Source organism: Aspergillus lentulus (assembly GCF_001445615.1).
Source record: "Aspergillus lentulus DNA, contig: Alt08, strain: IFM 54703, whole genome shotgun sequence".
NCBI classification, from domain to species: domain Eukaryota; kingdom Fungi; phylum Ascomycota; class Eurotiomycetes; order Eurotiales; family Aspergillaceae; genus Aspergillus; species Aspergillus lentulus.
This window is the reverse complement of record NW_028322118.1, coordinates 3,440,951-3,455,288: the sequence shown is the minus strand read 5'-3', so window position 1 is coordinate 3,455,288 and position 14,338 is coordinate 3,440,951. Positions and strand designations below refer to the sequence as shown.

At 50.0% G+C, this 14,338-nt stretch overlaps 5 protein-coding genes across 5 annotated transcripts; 1 reads left to right on the top strand and 4 right to left on the bottom strand.

Moving 5' to 3' along the window:
* Nucleotides 1-254: 254 nt before the first annotated feature.
* On the bottom strand, nucleotides 255-2,549 carry ALT_4340 (putative NADH-ubiquinone oxidoreductase 64 kDa subunit; the record flags this gene model as incomplete). Its single annotated transcript, XM_033561164.2, has 5 exons — nucleotides 255-271; nucleotides 335-1,066; nucleotides 1,120-1,270; nucleotides 1,328-1,668; nucleotides 1,727-2,549. 5 exons carry the CDS (start codon nucleotides 2,547-2,549, stop codon nucleotides 255-257), a joined length of 2,064 nt encoding a protein of 687 aa, XP_033417055.2.
* Nucleotides 2,550-3,269: 720 nt separating this feature from the next.
* Nucleotides 3,270-8,817, bottom strand: ALT_4339 (putative sister chromatid cohesion protein Mis4; the record flags this gene model as incomplete). Its single annotated transcript, XM_033561163.2, has 5 exons — nucleotides 3,270-6,090; nucleotides 6,145-8,152; nucleotides 8,210-8,346; nucleotides 8,404-8,593; nucleotides 8,655-8,817. 5 exons carry the CDS (start codon nucleotides 8,815-8,817, stop codon nucleotides 3,270-3,272), a joined length of 5,319 nt encoding a protein of 1,772 aa, XP_033417054.2.
* Nucleotides 8,818-9,858: 1,041 nt separating this feature from the next.
* On the bottom strand, nucleotides 9,859-10,945 carry ALT_4338 (deoxyhypusine monooxygenase; the record flags this gene model as incomplete). Its single annotated transcript, XM_033561161.2, has 2 exons — nucleotides 9,859-10,375; nucleotides 10,455-10,945. 2 exons carry the CDS (start codon nucleotides 10,943-10,945, stop codon nucleotides 9,859-9,861), a joined length of 1,008 nt encoding a protein of 335 aa, XP_033417052.1.
* Nucleotides 10,946-11,897: 952 nt separating this feature from the next.
* ALT_4337 (ETC complex I subunit) lies at nucleotides 11,898-12,661 on the bottom strand (the record flags this gene model as incomplete). The annotated part of the gene is made up of 3 exons (XM_033561160.2): nucleotides 11,898-12,207; nucleotides 12,263-12,373; nucleotides 12,423-12,661. The coding sequence occupies 3 exons, from the start codon at nucleotides 12,659-12,661 to the stop codon at nucleotides 11,898-11,900; spliced, it is 660 nt and encodes a 219-aa protein (XP_033417051.1).
* A 318-nt stretch (nucleotides 12,662-12,979) lies between these two features.
* On the top strand, nucleotides 12,980-13,616 carry ALT_4336 (F1F0 ATP synthase subunit f; the record flags this gene model as incomplete). Its single annotated transcript, XM_033561159.2, has 5 exons — nucleotides 12,980-13,027; nucleotides 13,101-13,115; nucleotides 13,263-13,413; nucleotides 13,474-13,539; nucleotides 13,591-13,616. The coding sequence occupies 5 exons, from the start codon at nucleotides 12,980-12,982 to the stop codon at nucleotides 13,614-13,616; spliced, it is 306 nt and encodes a 101-aa protein (XP_033417050.2).
* Nucleotides 13,617-14,338: the final 722 nt, after the last annotated feature.

The following is a 14,338-nucleotide window of genomic DNA, read 5'->3' as shown; positions in this document are numbered from 1 at the left end:
TATATTCTAAGAACACCAAGCATGAGTTGTATCACTAATCCCAAACAAAGTAGCTACACGTCTTCAACCTCCATCTATTCCAACGCGAGTGAGCCCTTAGTTAAATAGCATAATATGGACAAAGCGATATGAAGGAAGTAGGTATTCAGATCCTTTTTATCGATCTAACAGCAACCACGAGCATGAATAGATAGGGTGGTATGTCCTTTATCTGTGGATTGCCAGGGCAGGCTGCCTATTTCCAGAAGATCCGATTAGAAGCTCATGAGATCTGTTGAGAGACAAAGGTTAGTTAGGATCCACATAAAGAAGAACAGCTCCGAAGGGAACAGACCTCTTCCGAAGAGTGCTCTCTTGGCCCAGTCCATGGCCAGCATGCACCGCGTGCGGAAGCTGACGCTCTCCGCGAAGTAAACGCTTCGCCAGAGGTACATGGCTAGAACGCCGCCGCTGAAATTGAGGCCGCCGAAGTCAAAGACGGCCGCGTTGCTGATGTACGCCAGGCTGCCGAGATGCTTGTACTTGAAGGGCTTGTAGACGATGTCGTCGACGTCACCGTGTTCGATCTCGTTGGCTCGCATGCCGGGGAGCGCGGCTGCAATCTTGGTGAGTTTGCGGCCCAGATATTCGCCTTGTTGGTTGGCGCGCTGGGCGGTGGCCGGTAGGGAGGTGAGCTTGGTGTCGATCTGGTGGAGAAGCTCGTGGAGTTCGCCGAAGTCGAGGGTACCGGAGTGATCTATGTCATACTGTTCGAAGAGCTTGTCTAGCCGGCGGAGGTGGTTGGCTGCCTGAGGGAAACGTTTCCTGACTCGGTTGGCTACGTCTTTCCATTCCCGGAATGTGAGATGGATTTTCTCGGGATCTTGGCCCTTCTCCCAGGCGATAGTGCGCAGGAACGAAATGATATTCTCGGCCACCTTGTTCTGGACGGTCGAACAGTCACCGATGGCATACACGTCGCCCAGAGGAGCTCCGAGTAGACGCAGGTGAGTATCGGTTTCCAACGCGTGCTTGTTGTTCTGAGCCTCGAGCTTGTCTGAGAGTCTCTTGCAAAGTTCAGCGCGAGCTGTGCAATAGTCAGTTCTGAGTACGTCGCACACCAGGATAAAGATCACATACAAACTCCGGTCGACCACAAGCAGAAACCCATCGGGATCTCCTTCACCACCGGCTGGCCATTCTCGACTTGAGTGAACAAAACTCTGTCGTCGCGAACCTCCTTCACTCGAGCATTTGTCAGGACTTCAACATGATCACGGTTAAAACGGGCCTGTATGCATCAGCCTCATCAATCCTCTTATCTCAGTGAACCGGGTGAAATGCGTACTTCGGCATACTTAGACAGAGCCTCATCGTAAGTATTCAGGATATGACTCCGACTCTGAATAATGTGAACAGAGATCTCATTTCTCAAAATCTTGGGGAACGAGCGAAGTAGGTCCTCATTCAGCAGGTCGAACAATTCGGCCGCGAACTCAACGCCTGTCGGGCCACCGCCACAGACAACGAACGACAACAGACGCCGACGTTCCTCGTCACTAGTAGTCGGTAAACAAGCCAACTCCATGTTCTCGAGGACCTTGTTCTTGATTTTACGAGCATCGTCGATCGTCTTCAGGAAATTACAATGCTCGAGTCCTTTGACACCGTGGGGGTTTGTGACGCATCCTTTTGTAGACCAAATTTAGTACCGACAACACCAAAGAGGCTCATGGCTTGCACTCACCAACAGCGATCACCAGCTTGTCGTAGGGAAGGTAAAAGTTCTGCTTTTTGCCATTGGCATCAACTTGAGATACCTCAACCAGCTTCTCCGAGAAATCCACATCTTCGGCCTCGGCCTTCAAGAAATGACCATGAACCCGTTGGATGATCCGCCGGACTGGCTCAACAAGCGAGCGCAGCCCCAGAGTCCCAACTGTGGCGGAGGGCAACATAGGCGTGAAAAGGAAATAGTTCGTCGGCGATACAACCGTGACGTGATAATCGCCAGGATTGAGATTTTTGAGAAGCGCAATACTGCCCCAGCCCGTCCCCAGAATGACCAAACGCGGCTTGTCGTTCTGCTGCACCATCGCCTCCGAGTCATTGTCTCCCACCAGGACCTCCGCTATAGGCAGGTTCTTCGGTCCCCCGCGTCGAGGGTTAAGTGCCAATTCAGACACAGGAATGTCTTCTGAGCTAGGATCTTCTCGGTACGTGGTCGCATCGTATATGAAGAACGCGACTACTGCAACACTGGTCATGACAATGAAAAATCCACAGTATGTGAAGCTCTTTACGAGTAGGTTGAGGGCGGGAGATTTGCGGGCAGCTTTAGCCATTGGGTCCTTTCCCGTCGACTCATATCGGACTGATAACGACGCACTGCGCAGGACATTTGAGATACGCTGTTGGGTCACTGGTCGCCGCCGGGTCGTATGTAAAGCACGAGATGCAGCAATGCCAATTGAGGAGCGAGATTTCGGAAATTGACCTCCATGTGATACAAGACAGATCCTCCTGAGCGCCGCAGTATTTGCGCGGCTTCGGAGTAGCGCCGTGCTCATGGCGTATAGGGATGAGGTGTGCGGCTAGGTGATTCTATTCGGGAGTGTCGGATTCTGTCGATGCTGGCTGGATGATTGTACCCGTAATAGGACGGTACGAAATAGCAAGAGAGTGAACCTAAGGATTGAACACAGAAAAGAAAGACTGGTCGGTGGAAAGTTGACCGCGAAGAAAGTCTTTCGAATAGTAAAAGGAATGGGAGCGGCCCGGCTACGTCATGCCACGCTAACAACAATCGGCACTAAGCCTTCTGGGGCCTCATATAAATATAGCGGTGGGTATCTCGGCAACAACTTGGCATCGCTAAGGCTGCTAGAGAACTTGGATAGAATAGATAAAGTATCATCACTCGCGGAATCAACGATAATTTGTTCGTGGTATATTGCAGCTACCTGATAAAGAATGTTCAACGAATCGTCCTTGTGCCTGGCACAGCGAAATGGATACAGTAAACATTGGCCTTACCGTGCAGGCAGCCAAAATAGAATAGAGAACAGAAGGAGCCAGCCATAAGGATAAGAATTGGTCATCAAGCAAATCTCCTCCCAGCCGTCATTTTAATATAACAGAATAGCTAGATAAAGAGATATCTCATGAGATAGAAAAGCGGTTAAAAACCCACCGAACGCCGTTTGCCGTCCCGTATGCGAACGTCTATGTGATACACAGCGAAAAATGCAAGCGTTGACCGTGCCTGGGCCAACTGACTACTGGAGTTCTTAGCCCCAATCCATGTCATCGTCTGGTTCCGTGCTGGCTCTTTTCTTGCCCGAGCCGCTCTTTCTTCCCCGGGGTCGCTTCGCGGGATTTTGAGAAGAAACAGAATTCTTCCGTTTGCCAGGTCGCTGCCCACCAAGGGACCCTGGACCAGCCCCCGTGTCGTCAAGGTCAGCGACAGCGTCGAAGCTGTCGCCTTCAGCATCCTCGTCCTCACCGACCTTGAATTCATCGTCAATTGCAAGCAAAGTGGCAAATTCTCGACATTTGCTGATCATTTGCTCTTCGCTATTCAGTGCTTCCATGTTCCGAGATATGGCGTCCCAAAACTTGTCGCCGGTCACTCCTTGCACTTTGGTGGCGGACTTGTTCAACTCCTTGGCCGCAGCTTTACCTTCCTTGTCTCGTACATGGGCGTGTATCCCATACAGACGGCGAAGGTATGTTCGAGCCTCCCAAAGCATTGAGAGGGATGCGGCGGCTGTAGCTAGTTGCCGTAACACGGACAGATTGACCTGTCGTAGAGGCTCTGCGTTGCCTGGCCCTTGTGGCACAGGCTCGGATGACAGTTCTCCCAGTGGTGCCTCCATCCTAGGCGGAAAAACCTCTGTTTCAATTGAATGGGCTACGACTGTTCCTGTCGCGGAAACAATGCGCTCCATGCATCCAACTGCTGAGACCAGCTCAGCAAGCTGGCCATAATCGAAGAATGCCAGATTTTGAGCCACAAATCGCGCAAGTAGAAGATGCTCTGGCGGGTCCCCAGTGCTGTCGAGCTTCTTCAATTCGAAGTCTACCTTCGAACACAGGTTGGACAGGAATTTCTTCTGATATCGACTGTTACTGGTCTTGATAATATCAAAAAGCGGTGCCAATTTTGCAACGTAAGGTCGGGCCAAAGCGCCGCTAGAATCACCGACCACATCGCGCTGGTAATAGAAAGCCTCCTGAACGGCCCTCATATATTCTCTTTCAAACATTGATTCATACTGTTGATGCAGCATCTTGTGTGTGTCAAACGCAACCTTGGCAATGGCTGGCACGGTGGATGTCTCCAGTGAAACCAACACGCCTGCGCATTCTTTGGGATGAACCAGTCCTTGACGGTTAATGCTAGCAATTAATTCAATGGCAGTGAGAGCGTATGCGTCCTGCCGAGATTGCGCGACTCGAAGCATGCTCTGTAGGAAGTGTTGAGCTATTAGAGCGGCAGCCCCATCGTTGTCACTTGCTTTCAATGAGCCACCAAGTCTAGTAGAGTTCTCCTGGTCCGCTTTTTCAGCAGACGGCACGACTGATTTCTCTGCTTTGCCCTCGTGCATGGCGAAAAACTCTGCGAAGGATTTCAGGACGATATTCTGGAGGCTTGCATTGTCTTCTTTGAAGACCATGGAAAGGATCTTTCTCGGCTCATCCCGGCTGAACTGAGCTGGCCAGGACTGGCATATCGAGCCCACGCTCTCTAGCGCCATAACCCTGAGTTCCAGAGGCTGTTTCGGGAGAGTAAAAGGGACAATAGAGTCCACCATCAAGCCAGCCACCGATCCGCCTTTCCAAGACGGAAAAGCGTTCTTGAAATGAGGTTCGTACTTCTCTAGATCACAATGCCGCCCGACGCAGCCGGCAATTCGAATATAGCTCTTAGCTCTGGCCACAATAGCCGAATTAGCGTTATCTGCAAGATCGACGTTTCGGTAATGTTGAATCGGTTTCAGAACCGATATAGTCAGCTTCACGAGTCTGTCAGTGTTGCGCAAAACACCATTAATGGTCCACAAACAGGCCATGACCTCGTTGAGCTCTGACCGAGCAAGTTTCGCCACGCTTTTGAAAAGATCATTTTGCACTTCTTTTAGAAGACTGTTGTGAGCGGACGAAAGGTACGGCAGGACACAGCGATAGATTACCACGACGGATCTGAAAATGAACAAATCCTCCGCAGTGGCGAGATTGCCGATGTAAGGGTGAAGAGTCTCCAGTTGGTCAGGGCTGAATAGCTTCGCATTTGCCTTGGCAAATACTGTGATCGTTTGCAGGAGAGCCTGCTGAAACTCCTTCTCCGAGCCCTCATCCTCAACTAACTTTTCGAACATCGTTGCAACCATCGCTTTGCAAACCTTGAAGTTCAACGAAGCCGTCTTGGAATTGTCCGATAGAATCTTTCTCAAACAAAACCCTAATGTTTCGAGAGCGGTCTCGCTGCGCTGCACCAAGCTTACGATCAACGTCACCCGCTCTCCTAGACCAACCTTGAGCTTCGAGCTATCCTGTGATGAATCGATAAGCTCATGAAACGGAGTAAGCCAAATCTCCTCGAAAGTCTGCCGCGCCAAAGTGGCTACGCTTTCTTCTGTATCCGTTGTCCGTTGGAGAAAGCTATCCACTATAGCCAGCTTCAATTCGGTGCGAGACGTCTTGAGATAAATATCTTTTAGCAACCCAATGCAGCGCTTCCTCACACCAGCTGTAGGATCGGCTGCGCAGGTCAGGATGCTCCTGCACCCATCCTCTTCCAACTTCGGTTTGAGAGCAATGCATTTGGCGATCAGCGAAAGCGCCGAGTCGCGAACCATCGGCGAGGCGTCCGTAGCGCATCGAAGTATAACGCGCATGACTGATGCGTCTCTGTCTAGAAGACTTGGGTCTTTTTCGAGCATGTAGATCACACTTTTCAGACTCCGACTACGAACCTTTGCCTGATCGCTAGCAATCGAATTGAGGAGGACTTTGAGGATCGTATCAAAGGCCTTGCAAAAGCTCGAGTTCAAAACGGTCAAAATGTATGCGAACCGCCCATGAGCGGGTGATATCCTATCGAAGTGTCTGGAATAGCAGCGTTAGCATTTTGCAGCAAATGGATATTGATAATGCCCGTACCTATGAGTTTCCAACCATAGCGGCTCGGAGAACAACTTCGTCAAGAGAACTATGAGACTCTCAGTAGCTTCACCATCAGGAACATCGTCCTTGTCATCGGAGTTATAGTAGACAGAACAGACGGTCTTTGCCCATTGCGCCAAGTAATAACCCCGAGCACTGGAGAGCTGCCAGTTGTCCGATGACTGAGCCTGAAGAAAGTACTCGAGAGCTATTCGATACGGACCTTCTGCCACGACCAGATCTTGAGGATGTAAGGCATGGTTGGAATAGTCCTCAAACAACTGTCTCAAATAGACACTGAGATCACTGTCGGACTCTTCCATCGAGGGAAGCAAGTGCTGCGCAGTCACGACTAGATCGGATATGGCGGATCCCATCCAGCCCAGAAGCTCCAGAGCCATGCTTTTCGCAGTGGCAGGGCTCTTATCAAGATCTGCAATACCAATCATATGAGACGCCATGATGCGAAGAAGTAGTTCAGCCGCCGGCCAATCTGTTGAGCCTAGGACACCAATCAGATCCTCGGTGAAGATATCAAGAATGTTCCGAAAGGGTTGGTCGCCAGTCTTGGTAGATGTCATTGCCCGTTGAACTATGAACTTGACGATGTATTGCGCACTGCGGACTGCATTATCATAGAGACGGTTGACTTTCGTTGCGAGACGCTCCAGAGATGCATCTGTTTGATCCTCGTCGCCACCTTCCTCCGAATCGTCCTCATTCTCATGTGACTCTTCGTCATCATCGCCAGCCGAGAGGGTGTGCTTCCTTTTTCGTGTTTTGGACGATGGAGTGTCAAGCGCAGTGGTCTGGACAAGCTGCATGACCAAAGCAGTTAGAAGCTGAATACTTTTGCCATCGGCGAGCTTGAATTGCCTGGCACTCTGCCGCGTAGACGGAAGCTTTTCCAGGGACACAAGAATCTCATCAAGGATGAATGGACGCTGAGCAGGATACCTGGAGAAAATCTTTGCCAGGACATCCATTGCTCCGCGCCGAACTGATTCATACTTTTGAAAGCCGATGGCAGAGTCCTTTTCGGAGTGCGCGTTCTCCACGAAAATTAGTTTTGCAGCGAAAAACTCAGTCGCGGTGATTGTCCCTTCAGAGACATCAATGCGCGACAAAAAGTCGGCAAATAGACCAAGAATCTTTTTACTTTGCTGGATAACACCCCCTATAACACGCCTCTGGGAAGAAAAGAACTCAAAATACCTGGCTTCTTTGCCTCCAGGACGGGCCTCAACTGCTGGAATGACGCAGTGATCGAAAATCTGATTGAATACATTCGGAATGGCCTCGATCAGATCCTCCGGACAGAGATCCCTTTCCGTCCGAGAGCCAGACATTGTCTGCAACAGTGTACCCACTGCGAGCAGAGCATTGAGCATATCATCGACTTTTTGAAGCCACTCTTGGGTTTCAGAATCATTTGACGGATCGTCCAGCCTGAGATCGGGTAATTGTGCGGCAATGATTGGCCTCTCACAAAGTTTCCGTAATCTACTCAAATACTCCGATGGGATGTCCTGAAGCCGGTTGAAGCCAACAACTCTTTTCATAGCCTTCTGAAGACGGCTATGAGCGTCAGATGAGAGGACAGGCCTGTTTGTGTCAAGGGAGTGAGCAACCGAGAAAACGGGATCTTGTCGTTCGGCCGATCCACCAGCAGTTGTTTCTGTTTCAATTTGATCCTCCGCCTGAAAAACTTCGTGAAACAGATCCTGTAGCTTTACAAGAGCAGCATCTGCCTCCTCTTTTTGATCCTTGAGCCGAATCAGAGTAAGGTCCTCCACCTCGTTATTGAGTTTTCTCTTCTTTGGAGCGCCATGTTCGTTCAGAGTATGTATGGGCTTGACTGGGATAACGACAGACAGCTGGCTTGCCGGGTAAGCCGACTGATTGTAAGACGCCGGGGTAGCATTATTCGCTCGATGCGCTAGCTCGTTCCACGCTGGGGATTTCCTCATTGGCTTTTCGATCTTGACTTCCGTCGAGGTAGGATCTGTGACGGATCAGCTTAAGAGCACGTTGTTTCTGAATGCAATAGTTTGAGACTTACATCTAAATGCTATGTCTGTAGCATCCAGCATCATTTTTGCAAACGGGCCAAGCTCATTCTGACCAGAAGCTTGTTCTGAGGGTGGGCTAGGCAGGGAACTCTTGGCCTGAGCGGATCCAGGGGGAAGTTTGAACTTGCTGGAAGAATTATTAGTTGCTACGTACGTATCGTGGTTATAGATCAATGGTGCTTACAATTCCGTCAACTGGTCACCGTCAAGCAGTTGCTGTAGATATTCGCGAGACGTCTCTAATCGACTCGACTCATCATGCCCGGATTGTATCTCAGCATTTAGTTCATTCAAAACCGTTCGACCCGACTGAAGGATATGATTGATAGAGGTGGTAGTGGGAGGTCGGCCAACGTCAGGGCGCAGTATACAGTCTAGAGAGTATCATGAGTGAGTTTGACTTCACCATTCAGGTGAGAAATTCATGATGCATACCTAAGCCAAACACTGGCGCGCTGGACATAGGAGAGTACTGCAAAGCTTCATCAACAGACAATGGCCTGGTCCGGCGTTGCGAAACTCCTCCAGAGCCATGGCCCTGCGCCTGAGGACGGCCATTGATGACGACCTGGACAGCCGGGCTCCAGTTTTGGTCCATAGCGGCAATTTGACTTTAACATATAAGTGACTTAGGAAGGAGAGGTGAGAGATAGAAACAGGAAAGACATGTCCTGCTCAGAGACATGACTATCAGCGAAGAAAGTCAACTCTCACTCCAGTCATCCTTCCCTGAGAAGCTCTTGATACAGCGACGCAATACTTAAGCAACCAACAATAATAATTACTGCCAGGCACACTCTCTTGTTGCCGCTGTTGACCGCCCGGCAGTAGTCCTTAGTTACCGGGGGCTACATAAGCAGGTGGTCCGTGCTGTAGGTCTTCTGGGCGGCAGCATCTCAGCGGAAAAAAAAGTTCGGAGTTTTCTATCCTGACTGTATTTGATAGCATTTGTTCTGTCTCCTGCTTAACTTCTCCTCCATAATCTCAGGTCGAAGATCAATCTCGAACCTCTGTCGATACTGAAAACTTGACTTGCACAATGTCTGCCATTGGATCTTTAATTTTCTGCACAGACTGCGGAAATCTCCTACCAGAGTCGACTGGCGATCCGACTAAGGTCCTTGTCTGCGATGTTTGCGGCGCTCGGAATAAGGGTTTGTTGGCCTCATTTGTGCGGATTTGAGGCGAGAGCTTGCGCTAATTTTGCCCTCAGATACTGTCCCCAACACGATCATCTCTGAGTCAAAACCGAATGCCTTCCCGTCGACGTTAAGAGCCAAGAGATCTGCAGTTCAGACCTTGACAGCTGAAGATAAGCGAACTGAAGCATTGACACAGCATACATGTGCCAGATGTGGGAGGAAGGAGATGTACTTCACAACAGTGCAATTGCGCAGTGCAGATGAAGGAAGTACAGTGTTCTACACCTGTGTTTGCGGTTACAAGTACGCAATCTCCACCATTGATTCTTCAAATCGCATCTGCGGGCTCAATACTGATCTTGTATGACTGCAGGGAAACCACAAACAACTAGGAGACCGCAGAAGTATCTATTCAAGATTATAATTTTACGTCTATGGGAGCAACGAATCAAGCGCAATACCGATATTGTAAAGCTGTACCTTCGACACCGGATCATTCAAGCAGCAGCAACGCCAGCATCAGGCACCAAAGCATATTCAACTTCACCATTCTTTTCATACTCCGCCATATCGAGAGCCACAATGACACTGTCTCTTACCACCTGCTCCGGGTCGTTCAAGAATTTTCTTAGTGTCTCCTCGACACCCTCACAGTCGCCCAAGCTTCCCAAAGCCTCGGCCGCTTCGTGTCGCACCATACCGACCTCGCTTTGGTTGCTAAGCGCTTCAGTGAGGCTTGGAATTGACGCAGGGTGGCAGAGTTGACCAAAGACGAACGCAATCTCATGTCGGAAAAGTGCAGACGGATCTTTGAGGCCCTTGGCCAGCGCCTCGACAGCGCGAGTCGCTGTGGGAAGATCGGGAGGAGAAGCGAGGTCGCGCAAGGCGAACATCGCACGGTATCTCTGAAACAATGGTAGACTTGTGTCGAGTAGAGTCTTCTCTATTTCGGGAATGGAAGGTTCACTGGCCGCCATTGGAAGCGGTGGAGCGGGGTCGATCGAGGTAAAGTCACTGTGAATTGGTACACACGATACAATAAGCCATTTGCATAGAGAAAGAAACAGGGTGAATCAATACAGATGCCTCATACCTTGTCTTTAATTTCTCGGCTTTTCTTGCCTCTGAATTTTCCCAGAGAATCCTGTCCACTGCAATATCGCAGGTCTCTCTGATAACATCGGACTCATTCTGATCATCCCTAAGAGCCTTCAAGATCTCCAAGCTGTCCTCGTACCCCAAAGCGCCCAGAGCCTCTGCGGCTTCATGACGGCACATTGTATCTTGCTCCGTGTCCTTCGCGACCTGTTGTAGGAACGGCACAGACTCCGGATTCCGGGTCTGGCCCAAGCAGTATGCAAGTTCATGTTTCAGCAAGGCGGATGGTGAAGTGAAGGCAGCAGCAATAGCCTGGATTGCGGGCAGCGTCTTCTCGGTAGGCGGCTGCAGGCACGCAAGGTGCTTCAAGGAGAACAAGGCACGGAATCGGCGAGCGAGCGGCTCCGATTCGGATGTGAGGACTTTGCGAAGAGTGAGGATGGTGGGATCCACGCCCTGTGGGGTATCGGTTGCAGAAGGGGACATGGTGGTATTCTGAAGGTGGTTGGAGAAGGTGACAGGTTGAAATTGAAACTGACTGGATTTGAGGATGCTAGAGCATCAAACGTTTACTCAGAGAGCATGAACATCTAAATTTTCAGATCTTATCTCAATGAGATAATAAATTTTAGGTGGGGTGGCGGGGGTGGCCGCAGCGACTAGCCTAACTCGCTATCCTTAACAGGGCCATCCATCTATTCTTCGAACCCGATGCCTGTTATAGTCGTATGATTGCGACTCAAACACTTCACTATTCATCATTTGTTCAGAGCCCAAGGCGATATGACGCATTCGATTTAGGATAGGAGTGGCTGAGTGTACGTTCCTTCCAACTCCGCTTTGAGCCTTGGACCATCTGTCTCATAGGCATACCTCTCTACGGAGTATATGCTACCGATATTGGCTTACAGCGGTTCCATGTTGGACTACTTTTGAGTGTTTAGCCACACTCCCTTATAGATTTTTCATTAGAATACATAGCCATCTGGACCGTCATAATTATTATGATGTCAAGGATGCTATGGCCATACAATACACGTAGTTCTCCACGCGGACTTGGCACGCACAGAACAGCTCATCCGGACCATCATACAGGCCAGGCTTAAGTAAAGCTGCTTGAAGGTCGCCCAAGATCTCCTCAGTCAGAGGGCTGTTGCTCAAAAGGATTAAGATTGTTAATTCGTCACACGAGTCCCCGTAGGAGACTCAGATCGGAAATTCCGGCAAGTTTAACTTCGAATTAGAAAGAAAAGGCACTGAGCATGATTCGCCAAGTTGTCAGCAGAATATCATATCCATAAATGCAGTGTCTTCTAGCAATACGCCGTGTTCCGTGAACGACATCTGAAAACGCACTAAAATCCATTTAACCTATGGAATCAACCTTTCAAAGACCAGAAGCTTGCAGTTATATACATAGTACACTCGAATAACACAATCACTTGGTTCTGATGTGCTTAAGCTTCTTTGGTTCGTGAACGAAGTTGTTTGCATAAGCCTTAGGAACGAAGCGGCGCTCATTGGGTTCCTGAACGAAGTACTCGTATCCCTGCTTCTGCGCGAACAAGATGGCATCTTCCTTGGACTTGAAGTTCAGGTGAGTACCCTGCATAAAATCGCCGGAAGACTGCCAACCCATCAGAGGGTTCTCCCAGCGGTGACCTCTCTGCAGAATATCCCAGTCCATTCTCCAGTGATGGCCGTGCCAGGTACCGGACTGCGTTGCAGGCTTCGAAGGCTTGTAAATCCTAGTAGTATGTGGTCAGAAAGCGGCGGGTGACGGAGGAAAATCTAAATCTGTACCTAACAGTTCGAGCTTGAAGGTCTGTAGGAGCTCCGGAGAGAACAGCGGCAGCCACAGTGTCGCCAGGCTCGCTACCGTCCATGACACGCTTGGGCACAGGGGAGTATTGTCTGGATTGCCATCAGTGGACTTCTCGGATATCGGCCAGGGTTCCCTTACGAGGTGGCATGGTCAATTGTGGCATCATAATCGGGCTGGTGACGAGCCATTGCTTCAGATGGCGTCTCCTTACGAACCAGGGAGCTGTCTGAAACGGGTGTGGAAGGTGCGTCTGCTGGGGTGGTCTTGACACCGGGGTCCCCAGAACGGTTTTGCGTGGAGCTGAAACGTGCATTGATGGGAACAGCAATTCTGCTCGCCCGAAGGCAGGCAGAGCCACCTGCTCTGAAGAGGGACATGGCCGCGGACTTGTCTAACTTGGATTCAGGTGAGCGGGCGACAGCGGGAGAGCAATATCGTGAGTGAGGTATGCGGCGAGGTTCTGGTGGTTACGGCAGAACCAAATTCGGTTTAGCGCCTCTTGAGGCTCCCTACGTTAGGAACCGCTCATCCGACAACCCGCGATCTCAGAGGCACATCCTCACTACTTCGTCTTTATCGATTGTACGGTTCACTCGCCTGTACTTAGGTAAGTAGAAGTGCTACATGGTGTCCATATTCCCATTATCATTCAGAAGCGTTAGCGGAATATTAACGCAGATTTAAAATCAGACAAGATGAGCTACATCGCCCGCCGAGGTCTCTCGACTTTGATCCCCCCCAAGGTAAGGAAGAATAGCAAATACCCAGAGATTGCGTTTGTTCGGCTCCAGTGAAGACATGCTGATTGCTTTCTAGATCGCTTCTCCCAATGTGAGTCACCTTATGGCGTCTGCTCGACGCTCTTTACGTCCTTCAGTACCCTCCTTCTCCAGTAAAGGCTTTTCACCACGACATTGAGCATCGATCGCAAACAAACACCGGCTCTCCTTATCATGCAATGACTGACATTTTACAAAGGCCATCGGTGCCGCTAAGGATGCCGCTCGCATGGAGCGCGTTGTGAACTTCTACGCCAGACTCCCTCGCGGTTCCGCTCCCGATGTTAAGCCCACTGGCCTCATTGGGCGCTACCAGGCTCGTTACTTCGGCAAGAACCCTTCTGCTGCCCGTGAGTAGTTCCAGACGACTTGAGTTTGTACACGGCAATTACTGATCTTAATCGCTCCAGCTCTTGCCCACGCCATTGGTGGTATCCTTCTCATCGGCTACAGCATGGAGTACTACTTCCACCTTCGTACGTTTTCTTTTCGACCATGAATATTCTTCGCGTTGCTAACGGTTACAGGCCACCACAAGAACCACCCCCACTAAACGCTTCACTTATGTGTGGCTTGCGGAGGATCTGTGTATATACCAGCGAACCTAGATCGAAGCAATGTAGAAGAGGCATACCTCCAACCTAGTTGCTCTGGCCTTGATGCCGGCTTTTTCTCTTCTAATTCCCGTTGAATATGTACACAGCGACCGTCGCTGTGTATTGGTCAGTCGCGTAGTAGATGAGGTGTAGATGTAGAATTTGGAGTGTCGCCGATCCCAACACCACCCTTTGTTTCTCCAGTGATTTTTATGTGAAATTTTAAGGACCGAAAGTCCAAATATCCAAGATCATTTTCATTTTTACCTTAGCGACAGTGAATAATCCGCTTGCCTGTGACACATCTCATCCTTCCGGCTCCAGCCACAAGATTTTGACTCTTTACTTCATTTTCGGCCCACGCTAACCCAAAACAGCCACCTCTCCTCCAACATGAGCCGTCACCCATGACTGCAGCCATCACCCGGTCATCAAACCTGAGAAAGACAACTCTTATTGCGACCTCCCATTTGGGATTTCTTGGGCAGTGGCGTTTAGTATTATATCGCATCTATTTCGCCTGCCCGTTTCTTTCGGGCTTTATTTCCAGCCCTTGGATTTGAGCACCTCCCACCGCGCACTTCGTCTCGTCGTTTGGAGCTTTTCCCCCAAGCTCAAACAATTCAGCTATCAGTCTAAACGTGGCGATTCTTGATACCTCGTAATAGGTATTTCTCCT